The 27335-nt window shown below is 42.7% G+C and overlaps 3 protein-coding genes across 4 annotated transcripts in view; 2 read left to right on the forward strand and 1 right to left on the reverse strand.

Moving 5' to 3' along the window:
* The window catches only part of CHLSN (cholesin), a 103717-nt gene that overhangs the window by 68588 nt on the left and 7794 nt on the right, over positions 1-27335 (reverse strand). The window lies entirely within an intron of this gene.
* On the forward strand, positions 1368-9672 carry LOC309445641 (uncharacterized protein). Its single transcript, XM_082064622.1, has 2 exons — positions 1368-1545; positions 7871-9672. The coding sequence occupies exon 2, from the start codon at positions 7910-7912 to the stop codon at positions 8924-8926; it is 1017 nt and encodes a 338-aa protein (XP_081920748.1). The 5' UTR covers positions 1368-1545; positions 7871-7909; the 3' UTR covers positions 8927-9672.
* On the forward strand, positions 18206-19800 carry GPER1 (G protein-coupled estrogen receptor 1; the record flags this gene model as incomplete). Its single annotated transcript, XM_082064621.1, has 1 exon — positions 18206-19800. The coding sequence occupies one exon, from the start codon at positions 18206-18208 to the stop codon at positions 19277-19279; it is 1074 nt and encodes a 357-aa protein (XP_081920747.1). The 3' UTR covers positions 19280-19800.

Raw genomic sequence — 27335 nt, forward strand, 5'->3', positions numbered from 1 at the left:
AGGCCATCAAAGCTGTTTTAGAAACTCCATCTGGTGGTCACTAGTGGAATACTCTTGCAGTTCCCAAAACCAGTAAGATCAGTAAAACTAATTAAAGGATTTAAGTTACAGTCCCAGTTTCTTGTTAAACACAGATTTGTACTCGCTGGTCCTGTCTTGCAATTGCTGCAAGTATTTGTACGAAGAAACAAAATTCACCGCAACTTCTACAACAAACTGCGGCTGGGAGCATGAATCACACAGAACCACGGGGTGTCAGGGTTGGAAGGGCCCTGGAAAGCTCATCCAGTGCAATCCCCCCATGGAGCAGGAACACCCAGCTGAGGTTCCACAGGAAGGTGTCCAGGCGGGTTGGAATGTCTGCACAGAAGGAGACTCCACAACCCCCCTGGGCAGCCTGGGCCAGGCTCTGCCACCCTCACCCCAACAAGTTTCTTCTCAAATTTAAGTGGAACCTCCTGTGTTCCAGTTTGCACCCATTGCCCCTTGTCCTGTCACTGGTTGTCACCAGAAGAGCCTGGCTCCATCCTCCTGACACTGCCCCTTTCCATATTGATCCCCAGGAATGAGTCCCCCCTCAGTGTCCTCTTGTCCAGCTCCAGAGCCCCAGCTCCCTCAGCCTTTCCTCACACGGGAGATGCTCCACTCCCTGCAGCATCTTGGTGTATGATATATGTGCTGGTATGAGCAAACATGATGTTACCCGTGCATTCCAGGCAGCAAGGCTGCATGCACGAGAAAAATCATGAGCCAAGCCTTTCCTGCTCATTTATATCTGAGGTTTGAAGGACACCATTAAACACAGGCACTAAGGTGACTGATGCTGAGCCAGATCTAAAACATACTAGAGACTCAAAATCTCGTCTTTCAACACCTCACGGTCATTACAGAGCATCTGGAAAAATAATCTATCGCATGTGTACAACACTGGGACTGTTCCAAGAGCTGGGACCCACGGAAACTAGAAATACCTTCGTAAAAACAGAGTGTATCTTCTTTTTTCTTTTCTTTACATTCACTGCTTTTGTGTTGAGTTTTTGTCTTGTTAAGCTTGGTGTTTAGTCAAGAGGCTTTTCCTTTTCCAGCCCTCCAGCACTGCGAACAGTGCACCAGAAAGGAATGGAACTGCCAAGGCCGGGCAAGGCGCGTAGGACGAGTCCAGGAGCCGGCACAGAAAACCACTGGATGGCCTCACAGCCTTAGAAACCGCCGGGACAAACACTACTTTTCTGTTCTAAAATATCTCGCTGCAGAGGATAATTTGAACTTGAGCGTCACATGATGAAACCATAGGTTTGCTAAACATGCAACGTGTATGGTTTGAATGACCTAACCCGAGTTCCTGTTTCCTTTACAGAACTGTGTGTTTTTGCAGTGAGCGAGCGTCTGGATTTTCCATCGTGATGTACGGCAGCTAAAGAAGTTACTGTAATATATACACCCTGCTTTCTACATAAATAAAAAGGGCTATATCCTCCAAACAATAATTGTATTTCATCTGACTATTCTCAGCCAGTTGTGTCTGTGGAGCATTTCCTTGAAAAGGTAAGCGCTTTATATTACTTTGAATACACAATGTTTTATTCATCACAAGAGGCTCGAATTGTGAAGCTAATGTTATAATTTAACGGGTTTAGTTTTGCCTTCTCTGGCAACATTTGAACTACGCAAAGTAAAAACACTGTCTCTGGGAAACATCCTCGGAAAGCTGAAATGTATAATAAAACTAAGCATTAAAGAAATGCAAAGGCTGCTTTCCGGTAAGGGCTTAAATGCCATTGAAGCACCAGCAGCTGGGTGATGAAACGCTGCTCCGTGGTCTGGACAACAGACTACGACCATTGCCTGGGCTGTCCCTCAACGGACGGACACCATTGGAAACCCCAACCACACCGCAGGGATTGTACAGGCCAGGAAAAACGTCAGCGATGCTGCTTGGAGATTATATTCGGTTACTGCTGATTCACTTATATTCAGGAAAAGCGAAAATAAAAGCTTTCGGGTTCTCAGAAACCAATGATTTTTTTAGGAAGTTAAGGGTGGGATTTCTTAAATCTTTGCAACCTCTAATACTTGCCTGAGCAGAGGAATTTTGACATCAGGAGAAAAACAAATGTGGCGTTTTGAATGTCGGTCTCCCACGCTGCAGCCTCCCCCATCTTGTAACTGGGCAGGCTGGGTACAGACAGAAAGCGCCAATTCCCGTCTGTGTTAACCCTCCGCCCCCCAACCTGCGCAGTGTTTCCACGGCTCTGTGCAGGACGTGCCCACCACGGGCTGAGTTCACAAGGAATATGATGCTGTTGCTTTATGACCGGATGAAAGATTTTCCGTCTAGAGGCTGGTGCCAGAAGGCAGAAAGGCTGCCCTGCAAACCCTGCTTAGAGGGAGAATTCGCTGCCACGCAGAATCCCTCCGGTTCAGAGCTCTTCTTCCCAAGGAAACAAAGGTTTCCTTGAAACCAAACTCTCTGTTTGCAAGAATTAACGGTGAAAGTGAGGACGGGGACTAAACCCACTGAAATCAGAGAGCAGGTCCTCTCGGTACCGCGAGTGTTCTTTCCACAACTCGCTGGTTGAAAAGTGCCGTCTGAACGCTACGCTGGTTGCTCAGCTCTGTGTGTTGGAATTGAGGGATAACGTACACGCCGTGTTCCAGAAAGTTTAAGAATATAATAATAAGAATAAAAATCAAATGTATTTGCTTTAACTGCTGACACAACAGGCAGAGCGGATGTAACGGAGAAACAGGAGCAGAAAGAGAAGAGGGGAAAAAGTGAGGCCGCAGAAGTTACAGGAGGATTCACAACATGTGAATAATGGTCAATTAAAGTGAGGGGGAGCGGAGGTAAAAAGAGACATGACAATATAGGGAAAGATAATGCAAGCAGCATATTGCAAATTTCCCTCACTAATTAACCTGAAGAGTAACAGGAATAGGCCTGTCTCATACTATAGCTTCAATATTGTGGGGTTGGACACGCTGGATGTTATTCTCAGAAATAGGAATAAGAGTCAATTGATATCATGCTGTGTCGTGAGGAAAAGAAACAATTGGGGCTTGATGTGTTTGGACTCTAAACTCATAAACGATTGCGCTAAAAGAATAAGGACTTGAGCTTCCCTACCAAGCAGGGCAGAAACATCAGATGTATTTTACAATAAAATCTATGTCCTGGCATTAAATCCAAGAAGCAGCCAAGAGCTGATACCAATACCAGATTTTCTCGTAGCCGGGCAAAATTGTATAATGAATTCCTTATTTTTTAATGATGGAAACTGAAAGCGTTTTGGCAAAAAACGTGGTCAGCGACACTGAGATTCTGAGGTAAATATGTGAGAAATAAACCACCTCTGCTGCTCCCATGCAACACACTTTGGTTTCAAATTAAAGCAGCGTTACCAAAGGTCTATAGAAATCTGCAAATACGTTCATCTTACTACAGCGAAAGCTGAGACCTCCTCACGCCGTTGTTATTCTGAGCATACATCTACTTTAGTGCAAGGAAAGAACTTGACGCTTTGGAAATGTTTGAAAACTGCAAAGGTTTACGGCTTCTAAGAGTTGCTTTACGTGATAGATGAGCACGTTACAGTCATAAGGCTCCCTAAAGCTATCTGTTCTGATGTAAATAAATGTATAGAGGTTACGCCATCTGTGACTCTATCCCATCAATCAGCTGCGGAGGAGTCTGACGTTTCTGGCCGGGTCCAATTTATAATCTCAGTTAGGAAACCGTAATGCAGCGACTTCATGAGGGGATGAGCAATACGTCTTGTAAAGTGCTACGTATATCCTCAAGTTTCACCGAAACAGTCATGAAAAGAGAAAATATTGAAAAAAGAAAAAATTAGATTGTAGGATAAGGTTGTAAGTCAGAAATACCCGGGTTTGAGCATGTTAGAGGGAAGGACGGACACGGATTAGCTGGTATGAAGTATTAAGCGTATTTAATTGCAGCCACCTGCACATGAGCCACAATGTGAACTAAAAATTGCCACTTGCCCTCTTCCAAATGCAGAGTGAGACACCAGAGCCAAATAAATACAGCCTGACATTATCACTGGGATTTATTTTAAAACAGAAGCAAAACTTCTAGGAATAATTTAATGGGGGGAATTAATGTCTCCAGCATTAACTTCAATCTTATTTGCCAAACCAGAAATATTTCAGCATAAGGTACAAGCTGCTAGCAGGTATTTCTTTCTTCTGCGATGAACACGTTATTGAATTCGAACAAGCGTTATGCTTGTACTGGCTCCACCACAGCAAACTGCAAGTGGCCTGTTGCTTCGTTAGGTTTGTTTGTGCGGGTCATCCTACAGTGATTTTTTGGAAGTTCCCTTTAAAACAGCACACCGAGAAGTTTTTCCTTAAGTCAGAACTGTAATACTTACATTGATTATAAATATACACGTATAGTTGCACTGTTATTCCGCCCCCCCAAGTATGTTAATTCTAGGTTGAATGGACTATTTCTGTTCAGTTTAAGTCCCTCCCCAGATGAGACAATTTAAAAGACACACACTTACGTTAGAATAACAACATCCAGGTGGAGAGTAAGAATAATATTACCATCATTGTTATTATTTAACAGTAAGGTTAAATAACAGTCTGTGCCTATAAATGAGAGTTGCAACCCAACTGAAGCTATTTCACGCATTCATTGTGACACCTGTGACCATGAGGTCTGAACACATGGATCCCTCCCCGTGACACTGTGCTTGGCCACCGCTGGAACAGCACAACACGCAGCCCGCTGGCTCCAGAAAGAGAAACCAAGGCGATGCACTTTCTTACGCAATAATGGAATACACTGCATTAAGTCTAGCGTTCCTCACTTTGTCTGAAATGCTCAAGGAGTAGCTAAATAAAATCAAAATGTTACGGTCAAAGATGAACCCAGTGTCAGTACCAAGGCCAGATCCTGAGCAAATTTAACCAAGATTTGGCATCTTGTTTTTCCTGTTCTTTGATGTGAGGCCATAGGATTGCTTGGGAAACCCAAAACTATGGCCTTTGTTTCCTTTGCAATTATGCCTCTATAAAAGTGGAATGTTGCTAAGCTGTCTGAAATTCTCTGCAAGGACAGCAAGTGTGCTTAGTTGGCTGGTGCTGTAGAAGTTGTTGCAAAGATACCGGAGCCCATCACAGCGCCACAGCTGAACTCGAATGTCCAGCCCTGCAAAAGGCCTGATGGGACGAGAAGGTGACGCTGGACGCTCTGGTAGAAGACCTCAGAATGTAAATATTTCTTAATTTCTGGAAAGAACAGTGTGGGGTGATGAGAAGAAGCTTTCTGCAGATGCTCAAGTGCTTCCACACTCTCCTCTGGCACAAAGTAACTGTCCTTCTGCAGACTAAGCTTAAAAATCTATTGTCAAGAGAAGATCCAACCCTGACTTCTACCATTTCCTTCATTCCTGAGATTTCTCCTGAGTATTTAAGAAGAGGTGAAATGTAGAAGCTGGAATTTCGTGGTCTTTAGACAGGAGATAGAGCCAAGAGAAGCGAGAGCATTGCTGCTACTGTTGAGAATTGTTCCGATTTTCCCCCCGGTGCTTCAGTACTAACATGGAACATAATCTAGAAATGAGACTCATCTTTATTTCTAAAGAGATACTTTGAAATTAAAATATAGACGGGGAAACCACAAGTATGAAGAAAACAAACAGTCAGCCAGTTGACCGCAGCTGGGAGCTTTTGCATGTGTTGGTGTTTTGTGGCTTTTTGATTTCTTTTTCTTTTTAATTAATCCTCAGCTCTTCAGTTTGAGCACTTCAGTTCAAACGAGCCCTTCTTAGTGCTTCGTATTAAGTCTGCTGAACAGGAACAAAAGCTCTACTTGCATTTAAGATACATTTCCTCCTTTAACAAGACATCAGCGTTTCCTGCATGGTGTTCAGAGCTTAAACCACAACCAGGCGCTGACCAACCAGCTTTCCCCTCCTGCAACCGTTCCTGTACCACCCAAACCAACCATCTCCCTGGTGCCTCGGTCCTTCCTCCCGTGGGGTCTCTCCCAAAAGAACCTTTTCTATAAAGGAAGAAACTCTGCATTTAAAAGGGCACAAAGAACACAGCTGAATCAAAACAGAACCGCACAGTTCTACAGAAATGAAATTATAATTCTACAAGATTATATAAACACTTAATCAAAGGCACTTCGATAAGTCAACTTTTCTAATTAAAACCAGTATTAGAATTCCAATTTTGAGGAGAGATTAGAACTATCAGAATTATGAAGTGGTGTCAGAGGTAACCACCATAAATGAACTGTCAGCATTAAGACACTGACTTATCTATAATGAACACGGCTTGAAAACATTAATGCATCTTTATGAACTTTTTTACCAATTTAAAGTTACTTTCACTTGAAGAGTTAACATCACTAGAATCCCTTTATGGAAAATGCAGTATGTACAACCAAGTATATCACTCGTTACTAACGTAGCCGTATAGAAACTCATATAAGGAGTGTGTCACGGTCCCGGCTGTGCCAGCTGCACGGTCTGTGTGCATTGTGCCCATAGATCAGCTTTGCCTTCAACGGAACGAAATCAAACCACTAAACTAACACAAAACTGAAATCCTTGGGCAAAATGAAGGATTCTTTCTCCAGAAAACATTCTACACTGTAAAAAATACCAACATGTGTAACTTTTCCAGTACTGAGGACCGTGTGTAATCAGACACGCAAAATTCATTAGGAATAGGGAGTTAAATAGCTTATGTTTAAAAATATCCTTTGTAGCTCATAAAAAGTATGTTATTTTCTGCATCAATCAGTACAAGGTACACAGAAATTTTCTTTTTGGAATTGAATTAATTATGCTGTTAGGCGGGCTGTAAAATTTCTATATCTATACCTATTACACTCGTTTTTTCCTGAGTACATATTACGCTGTCCTACAAAGCTTTTGGGCTTAAAAAAGGATCTTCCAGACATTTATATGGTAGCAGGATTATTATATCGACATATCACAGAGTCATTACAGCTAACAGCCTATCCGTATTACCCTTAAAATTCCCTATTTTCAGGAATTTATAACTCAGCTGTAAAAAATGTTCTTTGCTAAAACTTTACCAATAGGCTTATAGCGCCCTGGTAATCATTTCCCAAATTCGAGCATGCAGGAGAGCATTATGTTCTGCAGTTTTATGCAACAGCTACAAGTGGCAGCATTATTAACGTATGAAGACGTTTCATGTGAAAACAGTTTGTTCATAACGGTTCTTAAACGTCCACATTGATTTTGAACGGGCTCCTCGTGCAGACTGCAGTTACCAAAGGCTTTTTTTCCCCAACAAAAAGGAAGCAAAAGTAAAACAACGAAAGGAATGCGACTCTTGCCTCATATTGTGATTATCTTTGCGTTTTCCTCAGTCGGCTGGCTTCAAATTATACAAAATTCCCACCCTTGCGACAATACAGTGGAACCATTTAGCGGCTGCAGCCCCCACGCCGCAGTCGCCCCGCGTCCTGCCTTCTCCTTTTTTGGTGAAACAGTGAGGACAAGCGGCTCCATCTCATTGCGGAGCCAATTCCTTCCTCACCCACCCAACCAGCGGCTCTCCCGTTAATTCTCGGGGCAACGTGAGTGCGCTGGGTCCTGGCTGGTGTCTGCATAGTGGAGCTGCAGTAAGGTCCTGGCTGTGTTAATGGGGGGCCAGGGGTTGTGGTGAGGGCAGGAACCAGATAAACAAGAAAAAGGCAGATTTCTCTGGCTAAAAGTTGGCTTGAAATCTATATAGGAAAATAAAATCCACCCAAAACTGACTGTATTTATCCTGACTGCACACAATGCACAAATTAGAGGCATCACAAACTGTACTTTAAAGCCTGTTTCACCTTCCGTTTCTGTTTCAGACTCCATCGAACGGGAACAAGCGCGGTGTGGGAGGCAGGATGACTCCTCACAACATGACCTGGATCAGCTACCCAAGCAAGAACTTGGCTTTCACCTCCCCAGAAGAAATCGAAGCCTTCATAGCTTCTCAAAACGTCATATCGAGACTCATGCACTGTTACATCGCCCTTTTTGTACCGACGGGATTAACAGCCGGCATATGTATTTTGATCATTTTCATAAAGAATTACTTGCGGTACAAAGTCATAGAAAACTTAGACTTACTTCTTCTACACTTCACCATCAGCAATATTGTCATGATTTTCTTATCGTTTACTGTCATTACTAGACCTGACTATTTAAACACCACCCACCTCGCATGTAACGTACTGTCGTTCTTTTTCAACTTGGGTTATTTCAGTTCTCAGTATGTTCTGCTTCTCATTCTCCTCATGCTGTTGCTCAAGAGGTTTCCGCCCGGGCCTGCTCTCGGCACAGCGACCCAAAGGCCCATCTTGTGTGTTGGATTTGTACTTATTTCTGCCTTCTGTTTGTCGCTGACTGGGGCCGTGCTGGTTGGCACGGGAAACTATCACTTGAGAACAGACTGCCAGTTAGATCCGTTATTTGCGTGGCCCGAATACGAGATCGTCAAATTCACCTTTGGCTTTGGAATCCCGTCGTTTCTCCAGTTACTCTGTTTTGCTGTTCTCTTCGCTAAAGCGGCACCCGCCGACGCTCCAGCTCTAAAACAGCACCTCCGTACCTACTCCGCTGCGTACATCGTAAGCACAACCATGTTTGCGTGCCGTCTGTTTTATAACGTTATGATTCTCCTCAGGACAACACTCAAATTACAGAAGAGCGTCGGAACTCCAAAGAACGAGCTCGTGATGAATATTGCGGAAATCGCGTTGTTCTGCGAGAGCTGTGCCAGTTTGGTATTTATACTTGGTTGCCATAAACCATGCAAGGATGAAATACTTAAGGTCATACAGAAGTGCCGAAGGGAGAACGCTGCCGACAACCACCTTGAAATACCAGCAACGACAGCCCAGGAAAACGGGTCTCAGTAACGCTTGCTGTTCTGAACAACTGTCCATCCATTTCACCTGTTAGTTTGTCGATGGGTTTTGGTTTCTCACTCCTTAAAAAAAGGATGTTTGTTCCTTCTTTGGAACTCGGACTATCTTACAGCTACAAGTGCTGGAAGGAAAAAGATATTTAGCCTGATATTTGCAGTTATCTATGAGAAAATATGTAGGGTTGAGGTTGTTTGGGGTTTTTCTCATATATACATATGTATATTTAAAGTGCCTATTTTCTGCAAGCTTTATTTCAAAGCCAAGTAGAAAGAAAAGTACTATTGCCACGGGAGCGTGCTTTTGTAATAATATCAATGCCTCGGCAAAGACGCCAACGCCACCAGAGCGGAAAGCAGCTTTGACCCTACAAACTACTTGTTTTTACAACATTGGTAAAGTCCAGTCGCAGCAGCAGTGAAGTGGCTTAAGAATGCACTATAGTCTTGACATAGTATGTGATACCACGAGCCTACTGTAGCACTTGTGTTATATATATATATATATACATACACAATCAAACTGAGCATTTCTTCCCTTTTTCCATTTTCCTCTTATAATTTTGTGGGAAGCCTTAAGGTTTTTGTCTGAGTTATTGTGCACAAAAATCAAATCAAATTAATGGAAATGCTGGTCCGTAAAGGAAAGCTTCAGGTCCTTTGTGAGGCACTGAACTGGAAAGATCAACAGGATGGCTAATTAAAACTTTGTGCAAGAATTAAAGCTTTTTGTTAACGTCCTCTCAGCTTCAACTTTGCATTAAGACTCAGAGCAATTATTGATTTAAGCCATTCTTGATAAGTTCATTCAGAAGCGCAAAGTCGCGTGCCTTGGAAGAGCCACGTTCAGTAATATATGAACGAAAAAAGGGCAAAAGCCAGTGCAGAATAGCGTAACCGAGGCATGTTTTTAAAAAGGCAAACAAAAGCAGAGCCCCATTTCCAAACTGAAGTCAGGGCTCTGCTAGAGACAAGATAGGAGTGTTATACGTTTAGATGAGAATTCACAGAACCCCAGAGTGTCAGGGGTTGGAAGGACCTGGAAAGCTCATCCAGTGCAATCCCCCCATGGAGCAGGAACACCCAGATGACGTTACACAGGAAGGTGTCCAGGCGGGTTGGAATGTCTGCACAGAAGGAGACTCCACAACCCCCCTGGGCAGCCTGGGCCAGGCTCTGCCACCCTCACCGGGAACAAGTTTCTTCTCAAATTTAAGTGGAACCTCTTGTGTTCCAGTTTGCACCCATTGCCCCTTGTCCTGTCACTGGTTGTCACCAGAAGAGCCTGGCTCCATCCTCCTGACACTCCCCCTTTCCATATTGATCCCCAGGAATGAGTCCCCCCTCAGTGTCCTCTTGTCCAGCTCCAGAGCCCCAGCTCCCTCAGCCTTTCCTCACACGGGAGATGCTCCACTCCCTGCAGCATCTTGGTGGCTGCGCTGGACTCTCTCCAGCAGTTCCCTGTCCTGCTGGAGCTGAGGGGCCACAGCTGGACACAAGATTCCAGGGCAGAGCAGAGGGGCAGGAGAACCTCTCTGACCTACTGACCACCCCCTTCTAACCCACCCCAGGTACCATTGGCTTCCTGGCCACAAGGGCCCAGTGCTGGCTCATGGTCACCCTACTGTCCCCAAGACCCCCAAATTCATGGGTAAATGGTGGAAAATGTGGAAAAAAAACATCTGAATCAGAGGAAAAAAAACAGCTGTGGCACAGAAGTTGAGCTGTAGATCTGCAGAACCAACGGCCAACACAGGCTGAGGTGTAGGTGCAAAATTTTAAATGTTTTTTACTGTAACCAAATTTGGCCAAGGAATCATCCCACACATTTGGCTTCGGTTTCAGCCTTTCCTCTCATAGAGGTGGGCAGAACGGAAACAACTGGGAAAGCACGTAATTGTACTAGATCTTGGATAAATATGCAGATGTGGACTGCAGAGTTCTAAAAATACAGAGATGCGATGAGAAACGCTCAGGTGACCTGATGGTTTCTGAGAAAAGCCACTCTGATGCTCCGACACGTGCCTTTGTGTGGCACCTGGGTGCTAACAGAGCTGACGAGACTGTTTTGCAGTTGGATGCGTTGGAAAGTCTTCCTGACAGGTTCCACATCGCTGCAAATCAGCATGGGCTGCTTAACACAGAAATGTGAGCACAGTCAGCAGGCACATCGCCCACAAAACAGCCAAGTGCATCACTGGAAGAACACAGGACATTTGTTCAATAATACTACAGTATATAGATCTAGTATCTAGATACACGGGTCTAGTCGTAGACATCCAAGTCCTGAAATGTATGGACTATGGCTGCATCACATGCAAATAAAGGGCAATACATAGTCTCCCTATGACCATAAGGACCAACATTTCTGCAAGATGTAAAAATCAGCTGGTGAGATGTCTGCATTGTATTATGTCAGCCAGTCTTCCTGTTCAGTTTTCTGCTGCCAGCATGGACAGATGGATCATTAAAGAACACGACATATAAACAGACCATTATAGAACCTGGTCAGAGCGGACGGACGTAGGTAAGAGTCGTCTATCTAAATCCAAGAACCAGTTTCGTATTGTGAAAGGATTTCTCAGCTGGCATCAGGGGTTTTGTTTTGCACCTGGGAAGGGGGAGATTAAACAACAAGGACTGAAGATCAGCCCTGCAGAAAGAAATGTGAAGAGATGAGTTGGAAGAGCTGTACGTCAGTGGAAAAACTGACAGACTGTGTGCAAGAGTGTGTCAGAAGCTGTTTATTCCAATTCAGACAGAATATCATGGTTTCCACTGTGCTATGGCTAAGTAGGTTATTTTCTAGTATGGGAATTATGCACGAAGGATTCTACTTTATTCACTGCTTCCATATATTTTATATTTGAGGATGAAATAATAAAGATTGTGTTCTGAGTCCTGAGTTACTGTTAAAGGTGCGTAATAGAAAACCTAGTCAGTAAATGCTGACTGTAGTTAATGTTGACCAGGACCTGGGAACTGGTCTAATGGTGAATAAATCACAATAAGGCACCTGTAAGGAGCCTGAAGGTTCAACATGGGTGGAAAGATGCTTAACGATCCTCTCAGCGAGGCACCCAGCTAAAGCAGAACCATCACCACACAGAGGAGAAACAGGACCCGCAGGAGCCTTCTGGGACTTGGGAAAGAGTAGGTCAGGTCTTGTCCAGAATGAACCACTACATGTAAGTCTGTGAGTACTCCTGGGGGTAGCTACGGGCTGTTACCTGTGAGACGGGAGGGAGTGTACTCGGGTCTCTTCCCCAGCCATGGCTACTGTCCCGGAAAAAGAGCCAGCATTCTAGATAGCCGGTTGTATTGTCATAAAGAAATCTCTGCGTACAATTAAAAGACTTTCTGACTAAATAGGAGAGAACGAAGGTAAACAGAAGAGGTTGAAAAATGCAGAACAATAATTCAAATAGGTATGAACATAACTTATAGAAGTGTTTTGTTAAATCGCTCTTTCTAAAGTTACTCAGAGCTTACATTAATGTGCAGTCCTGGAGAAAAATCGACTTGCATCCAGCTGGAATATGAGGGCAAAGAGCCCTGTGTGCAACGGGGGAAGGAACAGAAACAGACCCCAAAATGCACTCTAAAATAGTCTGATAGGAGGGAGAAGAGACCAGCTTTGCCTAAGATTAAAAGTAATAACCTTTAAATTATTAATAACTTGAAGTGTATTTTTAAGAACAAAATAAGATCTCCCTGCTCAGAGATGTTTTTCCCCTCTATAGCAGCAGCAGCAGCTTTGTTGAACACTCACGGCTTCCAGCTTCACCTCCTTTTGAACAGTGTGTTCCAGAAGAAATAGAGCACATATTTTTATAGGCATGCTGTCAAAATTAACTAAAGGGATCTACTTAAACTCAAAGAAGAATATTTTACTTCTGTACTGGTAATATTCGCATCTTTTTAAGACTGGCCTGCTTTTGGGAAAAAAAAAAAACGTTCAGTAAAAGAGAGAAACGAGCAGGCTGCTGAACTTCAAGCATTAATTTCTGAGCTGGTAACACATTTTGGAAGAGAACAAGCAGAGACCAAGTGCTCATCTTTGCTGAACCAGCTGGCTCAAATCTGATCTGATCCCATTGCAAAACAACATCTGAGCCAAAGAGAGACTGGATTGGCACACTTGGGTCCTAACTCGAGCTGCTGCTCCTAAATGTACCGCTGAGCCCGGCCTTAGCTACACTCTGACTTCAAATGTCAGACCCTGAAAGGGCTACAGCTTTATCGTGATTTTGAGGTAGTTGCAGAAGATTTGGTGTAGGGTGAAAGCTCAAATAATTCAGCCAAAGTGTGTATAGAACATTTACACCACGTATGTTGCACAGCAAACCGATTCACTAATTGGCTAAAATGAACGGATGTGTTCCGCTTCCACGGTACGAGAGTCCAGGCAGACAGATGTTCAGGGGCTGAGGAAGTCGGTGTCCACACTGCCAGAAAGGTGAGATAGAATGTGGAGATCAATCTACTTGCCAAACTTTGTGAACATTACAACAACGTCTGTAATTCCTCTGGAGAGAATTTCAGTAGAGATTCTTATACAATTCTTAATTCTCCTGCATATGGTTGGACTGCACTGCAAGCACCCTCAGGCGATTTTCATTAATGGCAATTCCATATAGTAACTTACTTTCTTTCAGCTTTGTACAGCCCAGTCCTGATCTAATTTCTCCAGGACTCCATAGCTTTGTACCCAAAGCCGTTCCACAGAACCCAAGACTCTCAGACCCCACCGGGCTGGTCCTGCTGGAGCAGCGGCCGCGTTGTGGTGGCTCAGGAGCCACAATGCGCTGCAGCTCTTGGCTTCTTCTCTCCCGTCCTCACACCTCCCACTTTCACCCTCCCCAGCTCCCACTCCTTTTGCAAGGCAACATATGTTGAAATCTGCTAAATTACATGGACTATCTAAATTACATAGAATATCTTCTATTATACCCCGCTTTAAACCTCTTGCTGCATGTAAGTACATCGTAGACAATTACATTAGTGTTCCTTAAAGGCTCTGCAGCATTAGACACGTTCATGGAGATATATACAGTAGTTTAGAGGCTGACTATTCCAGATTTAAAAACAAACTGCTCGATTGAGGTGTGACGTTATATGAATGCTGTTGCACAGGCTGTTTCCATGCACGTTCTCAGCAACAATCAAGATAAGGTCCGACAGGCGGAACCACGGTGCTTAATGCCGGCACAACCCTCGCTAGGTATGGACCATTAGGGCACTCCCTGGAAGGGCCCATGAACATCAGCAACGGACCGGGAAAGAGAAAGGGCACAACGTTCAGCAGCTGCCCAAATGAGTTTTAAGCATTTTATGGATTCTGGAAGCGATGAGCGGTGAGATGAAGACAGATTAATCAGTAACGATAATTTGACCGCATAAACAAGAGCCCAAAGATGTTGTCATCTGGTTTAGGAAACAGGATTTGGAGAATTCACATGATCATCTCATAAAATATTTAGTGAAATACAGAACTCACTAATTACGATATAATAATGCAATATAATAATATTAGATTTGGCCTCTCACGCTTCACATTTCTACCAGCAGGAAAAACTGATACTTTATATGTCTTTCAAAAGAGATTTTCCTAACAATTCTGGAAGTGTGGCAAAGTGACATTTCTTATCACCAACTCCAACAAGAAAATCAGCACTCCGAATTACACATTTTCATAGCAAATCGGTTGATATTCACGGCTAGAAAGACAAGGACAAACGGACCAGCTGATTTTCAAATCCAGGCCCCCCTAATTGCAAACAACTGACACCCAGGAGCCTAAAGTAAAACACCCTTCTAGCCCTGACAAGATCAGTGCAGGCTCTGAAGGACAGAACCAAGTGCAGCAAAGCCACATGATCCACAAAGACTCTTTATAATCCTCTTCTTCAGTACAGCAAAAAATCAAGACATTCAAAGCCGGTATCACGAGATGTTTCTAACATTACAGTTATTCCAGTCCTACAACGCAATCCTGTCTGTACATTTCTCAGAACACTTCAGGCTCTCTGTCCTCACAACCCTGGAAAAGCCACCCGGAAAACTTCACCCGCACTCGTTTGCACAAACTTTCTTTTAAGGTAAATAGTCTATTCCAAAACTATTTATGAAGAGTCATTGTATAAGAACATCTCCAAAAACTGCTTTAGTAACACTGCCAGAGCCCTGTGTTCCTATGCACAGCACATGAATAACATAAAATCAGCAAGGGCACTAAAAGGCCAAGTCCCTTCTACTCCCAGAGCCACCTGTGGGAAGAACTTTTGCTTCGCTTTTCTACAGATGAGACCTTTTAATAATCTAAAAATATTTGACCACTGTAATTGAGCAATAAATCCACCATAGTGACATGGTAAGAGTTTACTCCACACTCGTGAAACTGTAACATTGTCTTCTTGAAATCCGAAATGCCGCGATCCCATTTGTCTCATTCCAGCAGCGGCCGAACGCGGCATCGACCTCCAGATGTTAATGGCACAACGTTCGGGTACCCAATGAACAGCATCTAAAGCAACCTACACAAACGAAGCGTTTCTTTCCCGTAAGAAGGGTTTAACTCGCTTTCCGTTCTCGCAACCCTGGCCACCAGTAGGTGGTGTTGGTGGAAATGGCAAGTGGGTTTTTTCCCTCCTACAGCCCAAATGCAAAACCCCACCTGCAACACTGGTGCTCTTATGCAAGGCTGAGGCTCCACGTTCTTGGCCAAATAAGCTGATTTTATCCGTGGGATTTTGAGCTGAGCAACACTAAGTGCGAGGATGACGATGCACCCCTGAAAATTTAAATACAAACGGGCAAAACAGGATCGACTTGAAGGTAGGAAAACTGAAATGTATATTGTCGGTTTAGCAAAGGATCCTTCTCGGCTGCTGGATTCCTCTCAGACAAATGCTGCTCTTTAGATTGTCCAAAGGCTTTTAAAATATACCACACATAGCAGGAATTATTACTTTGTATGTATGTAAAATATGCTTAGTTACAATTTGCAAATAAATGTCTTAGTTATTGATCAGCTGAGCTGCAAGTCTGAGCAGACGATTTAACGTGAGAACACGCCAGAGGCAGAAAGGACGGCAAAGTGAACATCAGGCAAAGTAAAACCGACAAATGCGACAGAAAACACGCTGCCTAGTTCTAATCAAAAAGAAACCAGCAGAAACAGGGTTAATTCCAGCCTTATAAGGCTGTACAGCAGCACTTCAGCTGCACACAAATTAGAGCAACCCTGGGAATCTATAAAGCTTGTTTTATTGCCAAGGACATGGAGCAAGGTCTGCATCTGGCTGTTGTAAACTACCCTTTATTTAAGACGTTTTAAAACAGAAGAGACTTTGATGTGATTTGCTTTTTGCCTCTGGACGGTCAACAGGTGCCATTCACCGCAGCTTTGGGCACCTAAAGACGAGTCTTTACTGATGTCGCCGCATCTATGGAGCCCGAGCAAGAACCAGCCCCTGCGCTCGGGGGGAAAATCAGCTCTGGAAAAAGGGAATTAAGGTAAAATAAAAGCGTTTTACAGTACGTGATTACCTGCAATGCTTCTAATTGCTTGGCTTTTGGTGGCCTTTCAGATGTATTTAAAATTTGACCTCAGATGGACCTATTTAAATCAATTGCTTAGACTGTTAATTTACCTTTTATTGTATTCAAAGCAGATTTACTGCCTTACGCTAAAATAAGGCAATGGCACATAAAAGACAACAGTTCACCCAGGACTTCCACAACTGCTTGAAACAAATACCGAACTTTCTTCAAATAAGTGTAATTTCATATGGTTATTTTTGCATAAGGATTTACAGCATGAAAGTGATTCAAGACATAGCAACAGCTACTGTGTATTTATGGCCGTTTCATTGAGAAGTAAAAACTCGGGAACAGGTCTCTGTATTTCTCTGCTACTTCTGATAACTTGGATACATTGAAGTGAACTCAGAGCTAAATTTCTGACCTAAACCATTCTAACACTCCTACTCTGTTAGTGATCTGGGGCTTCTTCTCTCCCAGACTTTACATCAATGGGATTTAAGTCATTAAAATGTGTAAATATGCATGAATTTTACTAGTAAACAATTTTTTTTTTAATATGTTTTAATGTAATTAAAATCAAGGTCTTTGTAGTACGGTGGAGATTAAAGCAACTAAAAATATGTCAAATTTAACACAAAATACCCGGGCTTATCATTTTCTTGCTGTCTTATTTGCTTGGAGTGTCTTTTGTTTGTTTCTTCCTCTCCTTTTAAATGAAATTCTAGCAATGCTTCAAGCTCATAGCATTCAGCATTTATCAGTAAACAGATAACTGGTATTTTCCATTCCCAGCCGGAAGTCAGTGCAACACAATTAATCACAAAGCAAAGCAGATCGAGTCTAATAATGTTGGTGTAAATCAATACGCTGCTCGTATTACCCTCATGTCTAAAATCTGCCTTTTCCTTCCCACTGGAAGCAGAAGGAACCGGCTGCTTTTCATCCCTGTTGCCTTCTCAGCCACAGGCTCTGCTGCTCAACAGCCTTGCGAGATGCTGATGGAATAGAGATATTTAATATACAAAGCAGTTTTTCTTCAAGAGGCTGAACTCCTATGATTTTCTATATTTCTACATTTCCCAACACCGAATCCCTGAATAGTGCACAATTTTTAACAGATCCGCCCTCACGATATATTATTATCTAGAACAAATGTTTTTTAATCAAACCTTTGCGTGTATATATATATATATATATATTCAAAGGTGATGTTTCCCACCCGCTCGGCTGTGTCTGCTCAGTCCACCGCAGCACATGGTACAATAATGCAGGAGTGTGAGACTAATCGTTTTCCGCTTGCAAATTGCAGGTCCGAGGATGTTCATTGATTATCAGAAGCAAACCAATGGAGCTGAAATCCCACTGCCCTCCAACCCGCACGAGGAAACGCTGCTGCTGAAAAGCTTTTAATAACGAGATCCAAGTACCAGAATGGTAAAAAGATTCCTACGTCATCCCAGGGCACACAGGAACTGCAAATTCACTCATTCACCATATATAGTGTCCTGTAAAGAAATTTAACTATTTGTTACTGTTATATTTCAGTCAATTTTCAGCCTAATTAGACTTCTAACAAACCTTAATTTCCTATACGAGAGTGTACATCATCTTGCATTCCAGTCAAAATGCTTGCTATGAACTCAGTTGAAAACAACCCCAAATCTGATTTGTTTGGCATTACCACCAAACTGTGAGTACTAATATCTTTTCTGAAGATATTTTAACCATGGAAACTTATTCTGCTTCAATATCACCCATTATATGTAACAGCACGACTTTTAACCTAAATGCATCCCATTTGTGTAATGAAAGCCTGTCTTCTAGACTAGCTGATAAATCAGAACACCAACAATACATTATTGGTCTTTTCTTATCATGCCTTTACACGATATTTCTTTTTCCTATTGGTTTTGTAGGAAACATTCTGATACTGGTTGTCAACATAAGCTTTCGCGAAAAAATGACTATTCCAGACCTTTACTTCATAAACCTCGCGGTAGCTGATCTCATTCTAGTCGCTGATTCTCTCATTGAGGTTTTTAACCTTGACGAGAAGTATTACGATATCACCATTATTTGTACCTTTATGTCTTTGTTCCTTCAGATCAACATGTATAGCAGCATTTTCTTTCTGACATGGATGAGCTTTGACAGATACATAGCACTGGCCAAAGTAATGAGGTCCAGCATATTCCGCACTATGCAGCACGCTCGCTTGAGCTGCGGGCTCATATGGATGGCGTCCATTTCTGCAGCGCTAGTGCCATTCACAGCCGTGCATTTACAGCACACCGGAGAGGTCTATTTTTGTTTTGCAGATGTAAAGGAAATCCAGTGGCTAGAAATAACCTTGGGGTTTATTATCCCCTTTGTGATCATCGGGCTTTGTTACTCGTTAATCGTGCGGGTCCTGATCAGAGCCCACAAGCACAGGAGTCTCCGGCTGCGGCGACAAAAGGCTCTTCGAATGATTTTTGTCGTCGTCTTGGTTTTCTTTATCTGCTGGTTACCTGAAAATGTCTTCATTAGCGTCCAGCTCCTCCAGAAGAAGAGCGAGCCTGTCTCCTCAAGCAGCCCATCCTTCAGGCACGATTACCCTTTAACAGGACACATCGTCAACCTGGCAGCTTTTTCTAATAGCTGCTTGAACCCCTTAATTTACAGTTTTCTAGGAGAAACCTTCCGAGACAAACTGCGACTGTACATCGAGCAGAAGACGAAAATGTCAACGCTGCATCGCTTCTGTCAGGCTGCCCTAGCGTCTGTCATTCCTGACAGCAACGAGCAATCGGAGGTCTGATTGAGCAGTGCTTGTATCAAACACATGACTGTGAAGTTGTGCAAATAGTGAACAAAATGCTTGCTACTAACAGAGAAAGTGCATTTGTGTGTATATATTTATATAGTATCACTCCGAGTATCGAAGGTTTATATTCAAAATGTTTTTATGACAAGACTTTAATGTAGAACAATACGTTTTAGTCAGATTTATATTTAATTATGAACAGGATTATTAAAAGCTGAGCACTGAAGGAGCTTAATTTTGTACTACACATGTATGAATGACAATAGAGAAGAAAATGTTATCGAGTTAGGAAGACTCTAGATGTAACCCGATTATCAGAGATGCTACTTTGCTGGTGTATAAAAGATACTTCCACTGAAATAATGAAGCTGCTGTAACAGTGGGGGAAAATCATTACAACATATTGATGTGGAGATGCAGAAAACATTGATTTTGTTTTTCATCCAAATATGTTAAGATAAATGACTTTGCTTAGAAGAACTACATAGTACTATCGTCACTGTATTCTAGCATGTCTTCCACAGTTAACATTTTTTTTTAATCTTAATATAATCTAGCACACTGGTGAGTTTTGTCTCATAAATGTAATCTACTGTTTACATCAGCGCTTGATGAGAACTGAAGTAATCTGTAACTATATTGCTCATCTCAAAGAGGTTCAAAGGAGCAAAATTTAATGCGTCATTCTATCTTAAGTATTGCCCAAGACAATCTTTCCCAGGACAGACATAATTGGGCCTTCTGTCAAAAATGCCAGTGCACATATACAGCCGTGCATACCTGCCCTCAGATTTAAATGCGGGTCACACGAGCTCTCTTTACACTTAGCAGACCCATTTTGATGGCCAGGACAAAATGCTGTGGCTTGGAACCAAAGTCGAGTTCTACAAAGGAGTATGAAAATTACTTAGGAAAATGCCAGAAGCCTCAGCTTTTAGAAGGAAAGAACTTACGTAATGGGGAGCGCGATGAGCTGGGATCAGGCCTGCACTTCGTGCAGCGTCCATCCCACATCCAGAAACCACTGGCCTTTCAAGATTTTAAGATGCACATTGGTTGCTTAGTTCATTTGAAGATTAATTAACTAAGAAAACAAATGTTAGCACCACGTACTTGAAAACAATAGCTTTTAATTTCCGCTAGAAAATACTTGGGGTTTAAATGTGAATGATGTTCAGCAGAGGTTACTGCTGAACTTGTGCAGAGGAAGCTGGAAAGTTCCGAGACTGGTGTGCAAAATCATTAAAGCATCACTTGCTCCAGCTCTGAAGTTACCAAACTCATTTCACCTCTGTGCTCAACGACGGAAGCACCAGAAATCTGCAGAATAACATGCGCCGTCCTATTTTCAAATGTCATATATGAATTAATTAGCACATGAGCAGATTTTAAAGGATGTTAAAGTGCAGACACTTCAAACAATGACTAGAGTTACTAAGCAATAAAGAAAACAGTGGAAACAACAATTCCACTCATATTTCTCACGAAGTACTTAAGAGTTTCCTAGTGGAAGTTTTGGCCACAAAAGACGTGACCTATAAACAGAGAGGCCACAAGACGATGGCTGAATGTGAATAGATAACTCGAGATTCCTGCAGCTGGAACAGGGAGCGCAGGGCGGCGCTGGCAGCGGCTGCTGGCTGGTGACTCCTAATCACAGTCCCAGGAAAGGGTCATTTACTCACAGCTTTCCCGTACAACACCAGCTACAACTTATTCCAAGAAAGACGCAAGTATTGCCATGGCCCCTCTGCACAGAACAAGTTTCTAAACCGCACCCGCAGGAAATCTCACGCCATCGTGCTACATCGCCCAGAGCCCTTTTTCCTCGTTGTTTTCACTTTTGGAATTAGCTATAATTACTCATATCCTATTGACTGCCCATGTACTTTAACCATAGGTTGAAAGATGGCTGTTTCAGACAACACAGAACTGAAGGAATGGATCGTTCTCTTGGCAATGCCATTCCACGAAGTAAGACACATCTTAGCTTACAGATACATTAGGTTGGTGCGATCTTGCCTGGAATAAAGAAGTTATTTGGGATTGCAGGAATACACTTTCCCAATTGGGGCTGTTGCTTGTTTTGTTTTGATGAGAGTAAACTTTCTCTTCCTCCTCCCTTCCAATGCAGGAATGTGTGTTTTGCCCAAGGCTACGCAGGAGCCCTTTCATCACCCCTGTGGATAACAAATCAAGAAAGTGTCTTTGCTCAGAAGCTTCTAACAATAAACAGACAGAGCAAATGCCTGCTCAGACAAGCTATGGAATGGCTTCTACACCATCGTATTCAGGAATATCCTGATATCACAGCAAAATCTAGGAAAGATCAAATTATTATAGGATGAAGAAAACAGTATTTACTCAATCTCAAACAACCTGTTCCACATTTCAACCCAAATATTCTAAGCTACCCAATGAGTTTCCTTCTGTTGATATTTCGGTACAGGTTTATGACCTGTGCCTGAAATTACTACAGCTAAACATACCAGTCACTTCAAATAAATAAAAAGTTCTCTCCCAGGTGAAAAAAGGGCACACTCCTTCCCAAACTTTTCGTTTTTAAACACTAACACTTACAGCAATACCATACACCTTCCATGTATTTGTATATACAACCTGCTTTCCGCAGCCCAACGTCTTGCAGAAACTCGTTACCGCAGCTTATCCGTGAACCAAAAGACCTGTGCTTTACATACCTTTCTTAAACATTAAAGCGCATGATTGTCAGTAAACAAAACCCTTTCTGGACCAGAGAGGAAATGAGAAAAAGAATTGTGATATAACCACTTCACTTTCTTCTCTGGTCTCCCACAAGCTGTTTAATTTAAGGGAGGGATTCCATACGCCTTTCTGAAATGCCAGACTGATGACAACTATGAGATTTAAAAACCTGTTTATCACAGATACAGCCTATTCCAGCGAAGGCTCTAAGGATCAGCTCTGCAGACGGGACCAGTCTAGTGTTGGGAAAAGCACACAGGGAAGGAGGAAAAACAAGAATAAAGTTTAAAAATCTCTATGAAAGAATCCTTGAAATGGTGAACTGCATTTGAAAACACCACCTTAACACACACACAAAGTCATGAATGCACAGAGTATTATTGAATATCTAGAAACAAAATAAACCCGAACAGCACAAGCTGGCACCAGTCTGAACCTCCACTGACCAAAAGCCTCGGTTTTCCCTCAGCTGTGTAAAAAGACGTGAAAAAGAGTTATCTGAGACCATTTTAACACGTGAAAGAGATGCTGTAACTTTGCATCCTTTGAACAGTTTGAGGAGACAAAATGTACCGACCATGCAGGCACAACATCCACAGCCAGAAAGAGCCCAGTCAGCCTCAAAATGAAGTTTGGTTAATTTATGACAAGCACTACATGATGTGAGGGGGTGTGTGGCAGGAATTGGAATCAAAGAGTCAGGAGATCAGATTCTGTGCAAGACCAACAGAATATGGGCGAGACGCAAGAAAAGTCCCCCCTCCCTTCAAAGATAAGGGTTTGATTTTAATTTAAGGGATGTTATCCCTCCCTTCTGCTCCAAAAGTCATACCTTACCCATTCGGGCCAACAGACAACTAAACTTTCATCAAAGAAGAGCACAGGGCCAAATTCATTGTTTAATTCAATTGATTGGGCCACATCTTTGCAATAGAAGTTCAGGCTTTCATTGCCAGTTACATCTAGAGCAGCCCATCAATACACAGGCCGAGCTATTCCTCCTTCAGTGACTGTCTACGTTAAGAAATTATTATAGTTTTTACATTCTGTTTAAAAAATACATCACAAATAAAGCATTTCCACCTTGGAATTGCACTTTATCTTTTTATGTTAAATCCGCAACAAGAGCTGATAGGGAACAAGCCATTTTTAAGACACGAACGCAGACCATCCTTCTGTATCCCCAGCCGTGCTGCCTGGAGGGGAACTGCGGTGAGTGCCCTGTGCTGTGTCTGAAAGAGACACCCGCTGGATTTGAAAACCCCACCAGCCTCCATTCATATTCATAATTTAGGTGGCCTTCCTTCAGCGGTATTGTCCAAACTATTTATTCCACATTGACATATGATACACCGAAATTTTTAGCCCTTGGCTCTTGGCTTCCTTTTAGACTCCCATTCCATCACACGGCAGCAAAACACGGCCAGGAGCTCAGAATAAACACTGCGGAGCGGGGCAGCCACCCAAGACGGCGAGGGAAGAGCGGAGCCTGCTCGGGACTGCACACAGGGCAGGATCAGCTCATTCCTTCCAACTCGGCCTCGTATCCACTGTTTTTCACATACGCACACTGAATTCCACTATAAAATTTAGTGATTGTCCGAGTTCCACAAAGCCACCTGTTTACGATGGCTTCTGAAGTCGTTTGACCCTGGTGATGAAACCGTGTCCAAGTTGCTAACCTGTTTTCTGAAGTTGTTCAAACAGTCTGCTGCAGTTATAGATGGAAGTTTTCAAGTTCTGAACTAACAAGCTACCGAACTACTCACTGCCAAAAAGTGAAACCTTAACTTTTAAATATACCTACTCTAAATAAGTATTTAATGCAGCGGAGTAAGCCTTTCCAAAGCAGCAACTCTGCTTACCAGTCCCAACTCACTTGACAGTAGCATAACAGCAAATAAGATTTTCTTCCTTTCATTCTCTCTCCCTGCACAACTACAGAAGAGAAACAGCCTCTACCTGACTACAGAAACCTTCTAACTCTTGTGTTCCAGTACTCAGGAGCTAAGCACACCCAGCAAATTGAGAGAGAAAGCAAGGCAAGAACTCACTTAAATGATGTGACGGTATCCCAAACATCCATCTGATCACTGAGTAGCGAGACAGGATACAGATAGTGACGCCTGCGGGAACATCATTGATAAACTCGCTTGGCTTCCAAATACATAAAGTTAGAAGAATTACTTCTGATATTAAAAGCTTAATACTCTCGGAACAGTGAGAAACGTGACAGGGTATTTTCTTACTCTAATGTCAAGCTGCCGGGTGGTGAATGTCCCTGTTGAGGCACAAAGTTGCTGGCAGAGCTGCTGCTGAACAGCCACTGATCCCCCAGAATCAGCCCAGCACCAGGGCCCGTGAGGATCCATGGAAAGCTGTCCCTGTCCCCACCTCCCTTTGTGCGGTTCTTGACTCACAGGTACTCAGTGAGACCTTTTGGGTCTTGGACAGAAGGTTTTGTTACAAGACCTATAGGATCAGGACAGTCAGCCACTCCTATTAGAAGTCCAGACTAGACCAGGACTTAATCTAGACAGATCCCAGAGTGTCAGGGGTTGAAGGGCCCTGGAAAGCTCATCCAGTGCAATCCCCCCATGGAGCAGGAACACCCAGATGAGGTTACACAGGAAGGTGTCCAGGCGGGTTGGAATGTCTGCACAGAAGGAGACTCCACAACCCCCTGGGCAGCCTGGGCCAGGCTCTGCCACCCTCACCACAGGCCTCCGACTGGACTCTGCCCCACTGACCACAACTCTCTGGCTTCGTCCCTTCAGCCAGTTCCCAGTCCACCTCACTACCCGGTCAGCCAGAGCGGACCCCCTCAGTTTAGCTTTGTAAAGAAGACACCATGTTCTAAATGAAACACAGTAAGCTCGCCATGAAAGCAAACAAAAAACCCACAAGTTTATTAAAAACACCTCAAGAAAAATCAGAGCTACAGACTTAGGTGTAAGAACAGCCATGAAAGATGGGACTTTCATAATGAAATAGGAGAAACTTGCCTATTCTAAAGGCAGCTAGAAGAAAAAAGAACCAGCCAATGAGGTCCATGAAGGCTCCAAAGTCCACTATGAGTCCACAACAGCCATGAACAACTTCAATGAACTTTGTATTCCAGTTCAGTATAACAGTTCTGTAATGACTTTGTTATTTTACAGCTAGGTAAATACAAGTAGTTCCCATTTATGATTCAGTACATAAGGCAGAGGTAGGATAGAACTGCCGTTTTTAAGTATGTGGTGAAAATACAAGCTTTTAAGATTTTCTGTTCTCTTTGATACAACGTCTCTGCTCCTTTCTAAGGGAGGCAGCTCTAAGTCTTCAGTACATTGTCCAAGCAGTTCTGATCCAGTTCAAACTGTAAGACGGTGGGAGCAGAGCTTTGTCTTCCCTTATGTACATATTCTGTTTGCAAAAGCCTGGTTTACAGATGCCGATTATTAAGATAATGCTGGGAAATTAAATAAAACATTGGTTGATGATCTGTTTGATGTCCTACAGAACTCTTGGGGGATTCAATTAGAAAGAGGCAAATGCATTCAAAGACAGATTCCGGTTCTTTAAGCAAGAGGTTTCCCTGGCAAATACCTTCATGCTTGGACCCTCCTTATTCCAGGCAGCTTCTCAAAGTCACCAGATTCATTTTCTGTTCTAATCACCTGTTGGATGTGACAGACAAGCGCTTTACAAGACTTTATTAAGCTGTGTGGCTTTGATCTAATACTCAAGAGCCATTTTATCTATGCCGTAATTTATTAGTTAACATACATAAATACACACTAATCTTTCGTGTGTTCACAGTATTAATCTAAACACAACAGGTATTTTGGAGGAGGAAAGTTCTGGTGAAATAAATAATTCTAGTTTCTCATTGATAGTGTGGAAGCAGCCATCCTCCCCCTTTTATCTGCTCCACATTATTGGTTTTTTAATCTATTCCACCAACACACAATAATGTGTATTTTATAAAAATCCTTATACTAGAGTCCCATGTTGTTTAAAAAAGCAGGAGCGTTCTGCCAAGGACAGGAAAACCACTGCTTTTTACAATAAACATGTTTTAAATATCCAAGCCTGGATTTTTTAAAACAAATTAACATTAACAAAATAGTACCAAGAGCAATAAAAGGAAGTAACAAATCCACAAGAATCAGGCTTGCATTAATCTATTATACTGTACACACTCCCAAGTTACAAGCCTGTCAAGAACAAATGCCTTCGAGTGCCCGTTTCTCTGCTCATTATCCTATATCAGAATGCAGCAAACATTGATCCTTTCAAGCTTGCAACTGAACTTCTTGCCAAGTGGAATGTGGTTTGTGAATTCAAACACGTTATGGGACTTGATTATTTTTTTAACGGAAGCTCCACATCTTTTGAGGTTTTGTGCCAAATTCTCTGCATTCAGTAATTTGGGCCTTTTCCAGCAATTTTTATTTATGATGCCTCTCTCCGTGATGCATTAGAAGGCATTAATGTAGAACTGGAACAAACCCACACTTGCCAAAGGACAGCAAAGAGTGTTGGCCCTGGGCTGGCGCTGGGCGACACACGGTCAGGCGGCCTCGGCCTCTGCTCCTTCCTCCAACAACCGCTCGCAGGCGGTTGTTACTCAACAAATTCAGCCCACGAGTGGGAATCCTGCGCTGAATCTTAATTTTGTGGAGATAGTTGCAGCTTAGTCATGAAACAAGGACTTTCTGCTGGAAACCTAACAAGGTCTCACCTCGGAGTCGAGAGGAAACATCAGGTCCATGTTCCAAGAAGAGAAAGAAGAATTTCCCCCCTTAATAGCAACAAAAGGACGGTTGTGTTTCACCACCAAATTCACCATCACTTTAATACCCTGGTTATATCAATGAAAGTGAGGAATTAACTTTGAGTGTACACAGATTAAGGCAAATGCCCGCAATTAGCATGAAATGTGCTGGTTAATATGTAATGAAGGATGCACAACTCCTCTAAATAAAAGTAAGACATACACCACATCTTGTTTATACCAAACACAGTTGGGGACGTGAGCCTTTCGCCTGGGAAAACCATCTTCAAAGTAGCAACTGTTTTCCCAGCTGTGAATGCTCTTTCCTGGGAAATCTATTCCTACCATTACAAAAATAATTTTCAAAGGAATGTAAAATTATTCAGCCTAATCTATGCATATCCGTATTTCAGGCACTGTTTTGTACCTTCTTAGACATGCCTGTTGACAAAAGGCCTACTATTCTCTATAAACACTATGTGGTGTCGCTATCAAATTTACCTCTTTTTAAAAATACATCAATTTATGGTCGATTTAATACAATAATTTAAAGACTATCAATAT

The sequence above is a fragment of the Streptopelia decaocto genome (genome assembly GCF_964273445.1).
Source record: "Streptopelia decaocto genome assembly, chromosome: 13".
Lineage (NCBI taxonomy): Eukaryota > Metazoa > Chordata > Aves > Columbiformes > Columbidae > Streptopelia > Streptopelia decaocto.

Coding starts and splice junctions, on each gene's coding strand:
- LOC309445641 (XM_082064622.1), top strand. CDS start 7,910: ATGACTCCTCACAACATGACCTGGATCAGCTACCCAAGCAAGAACTTG.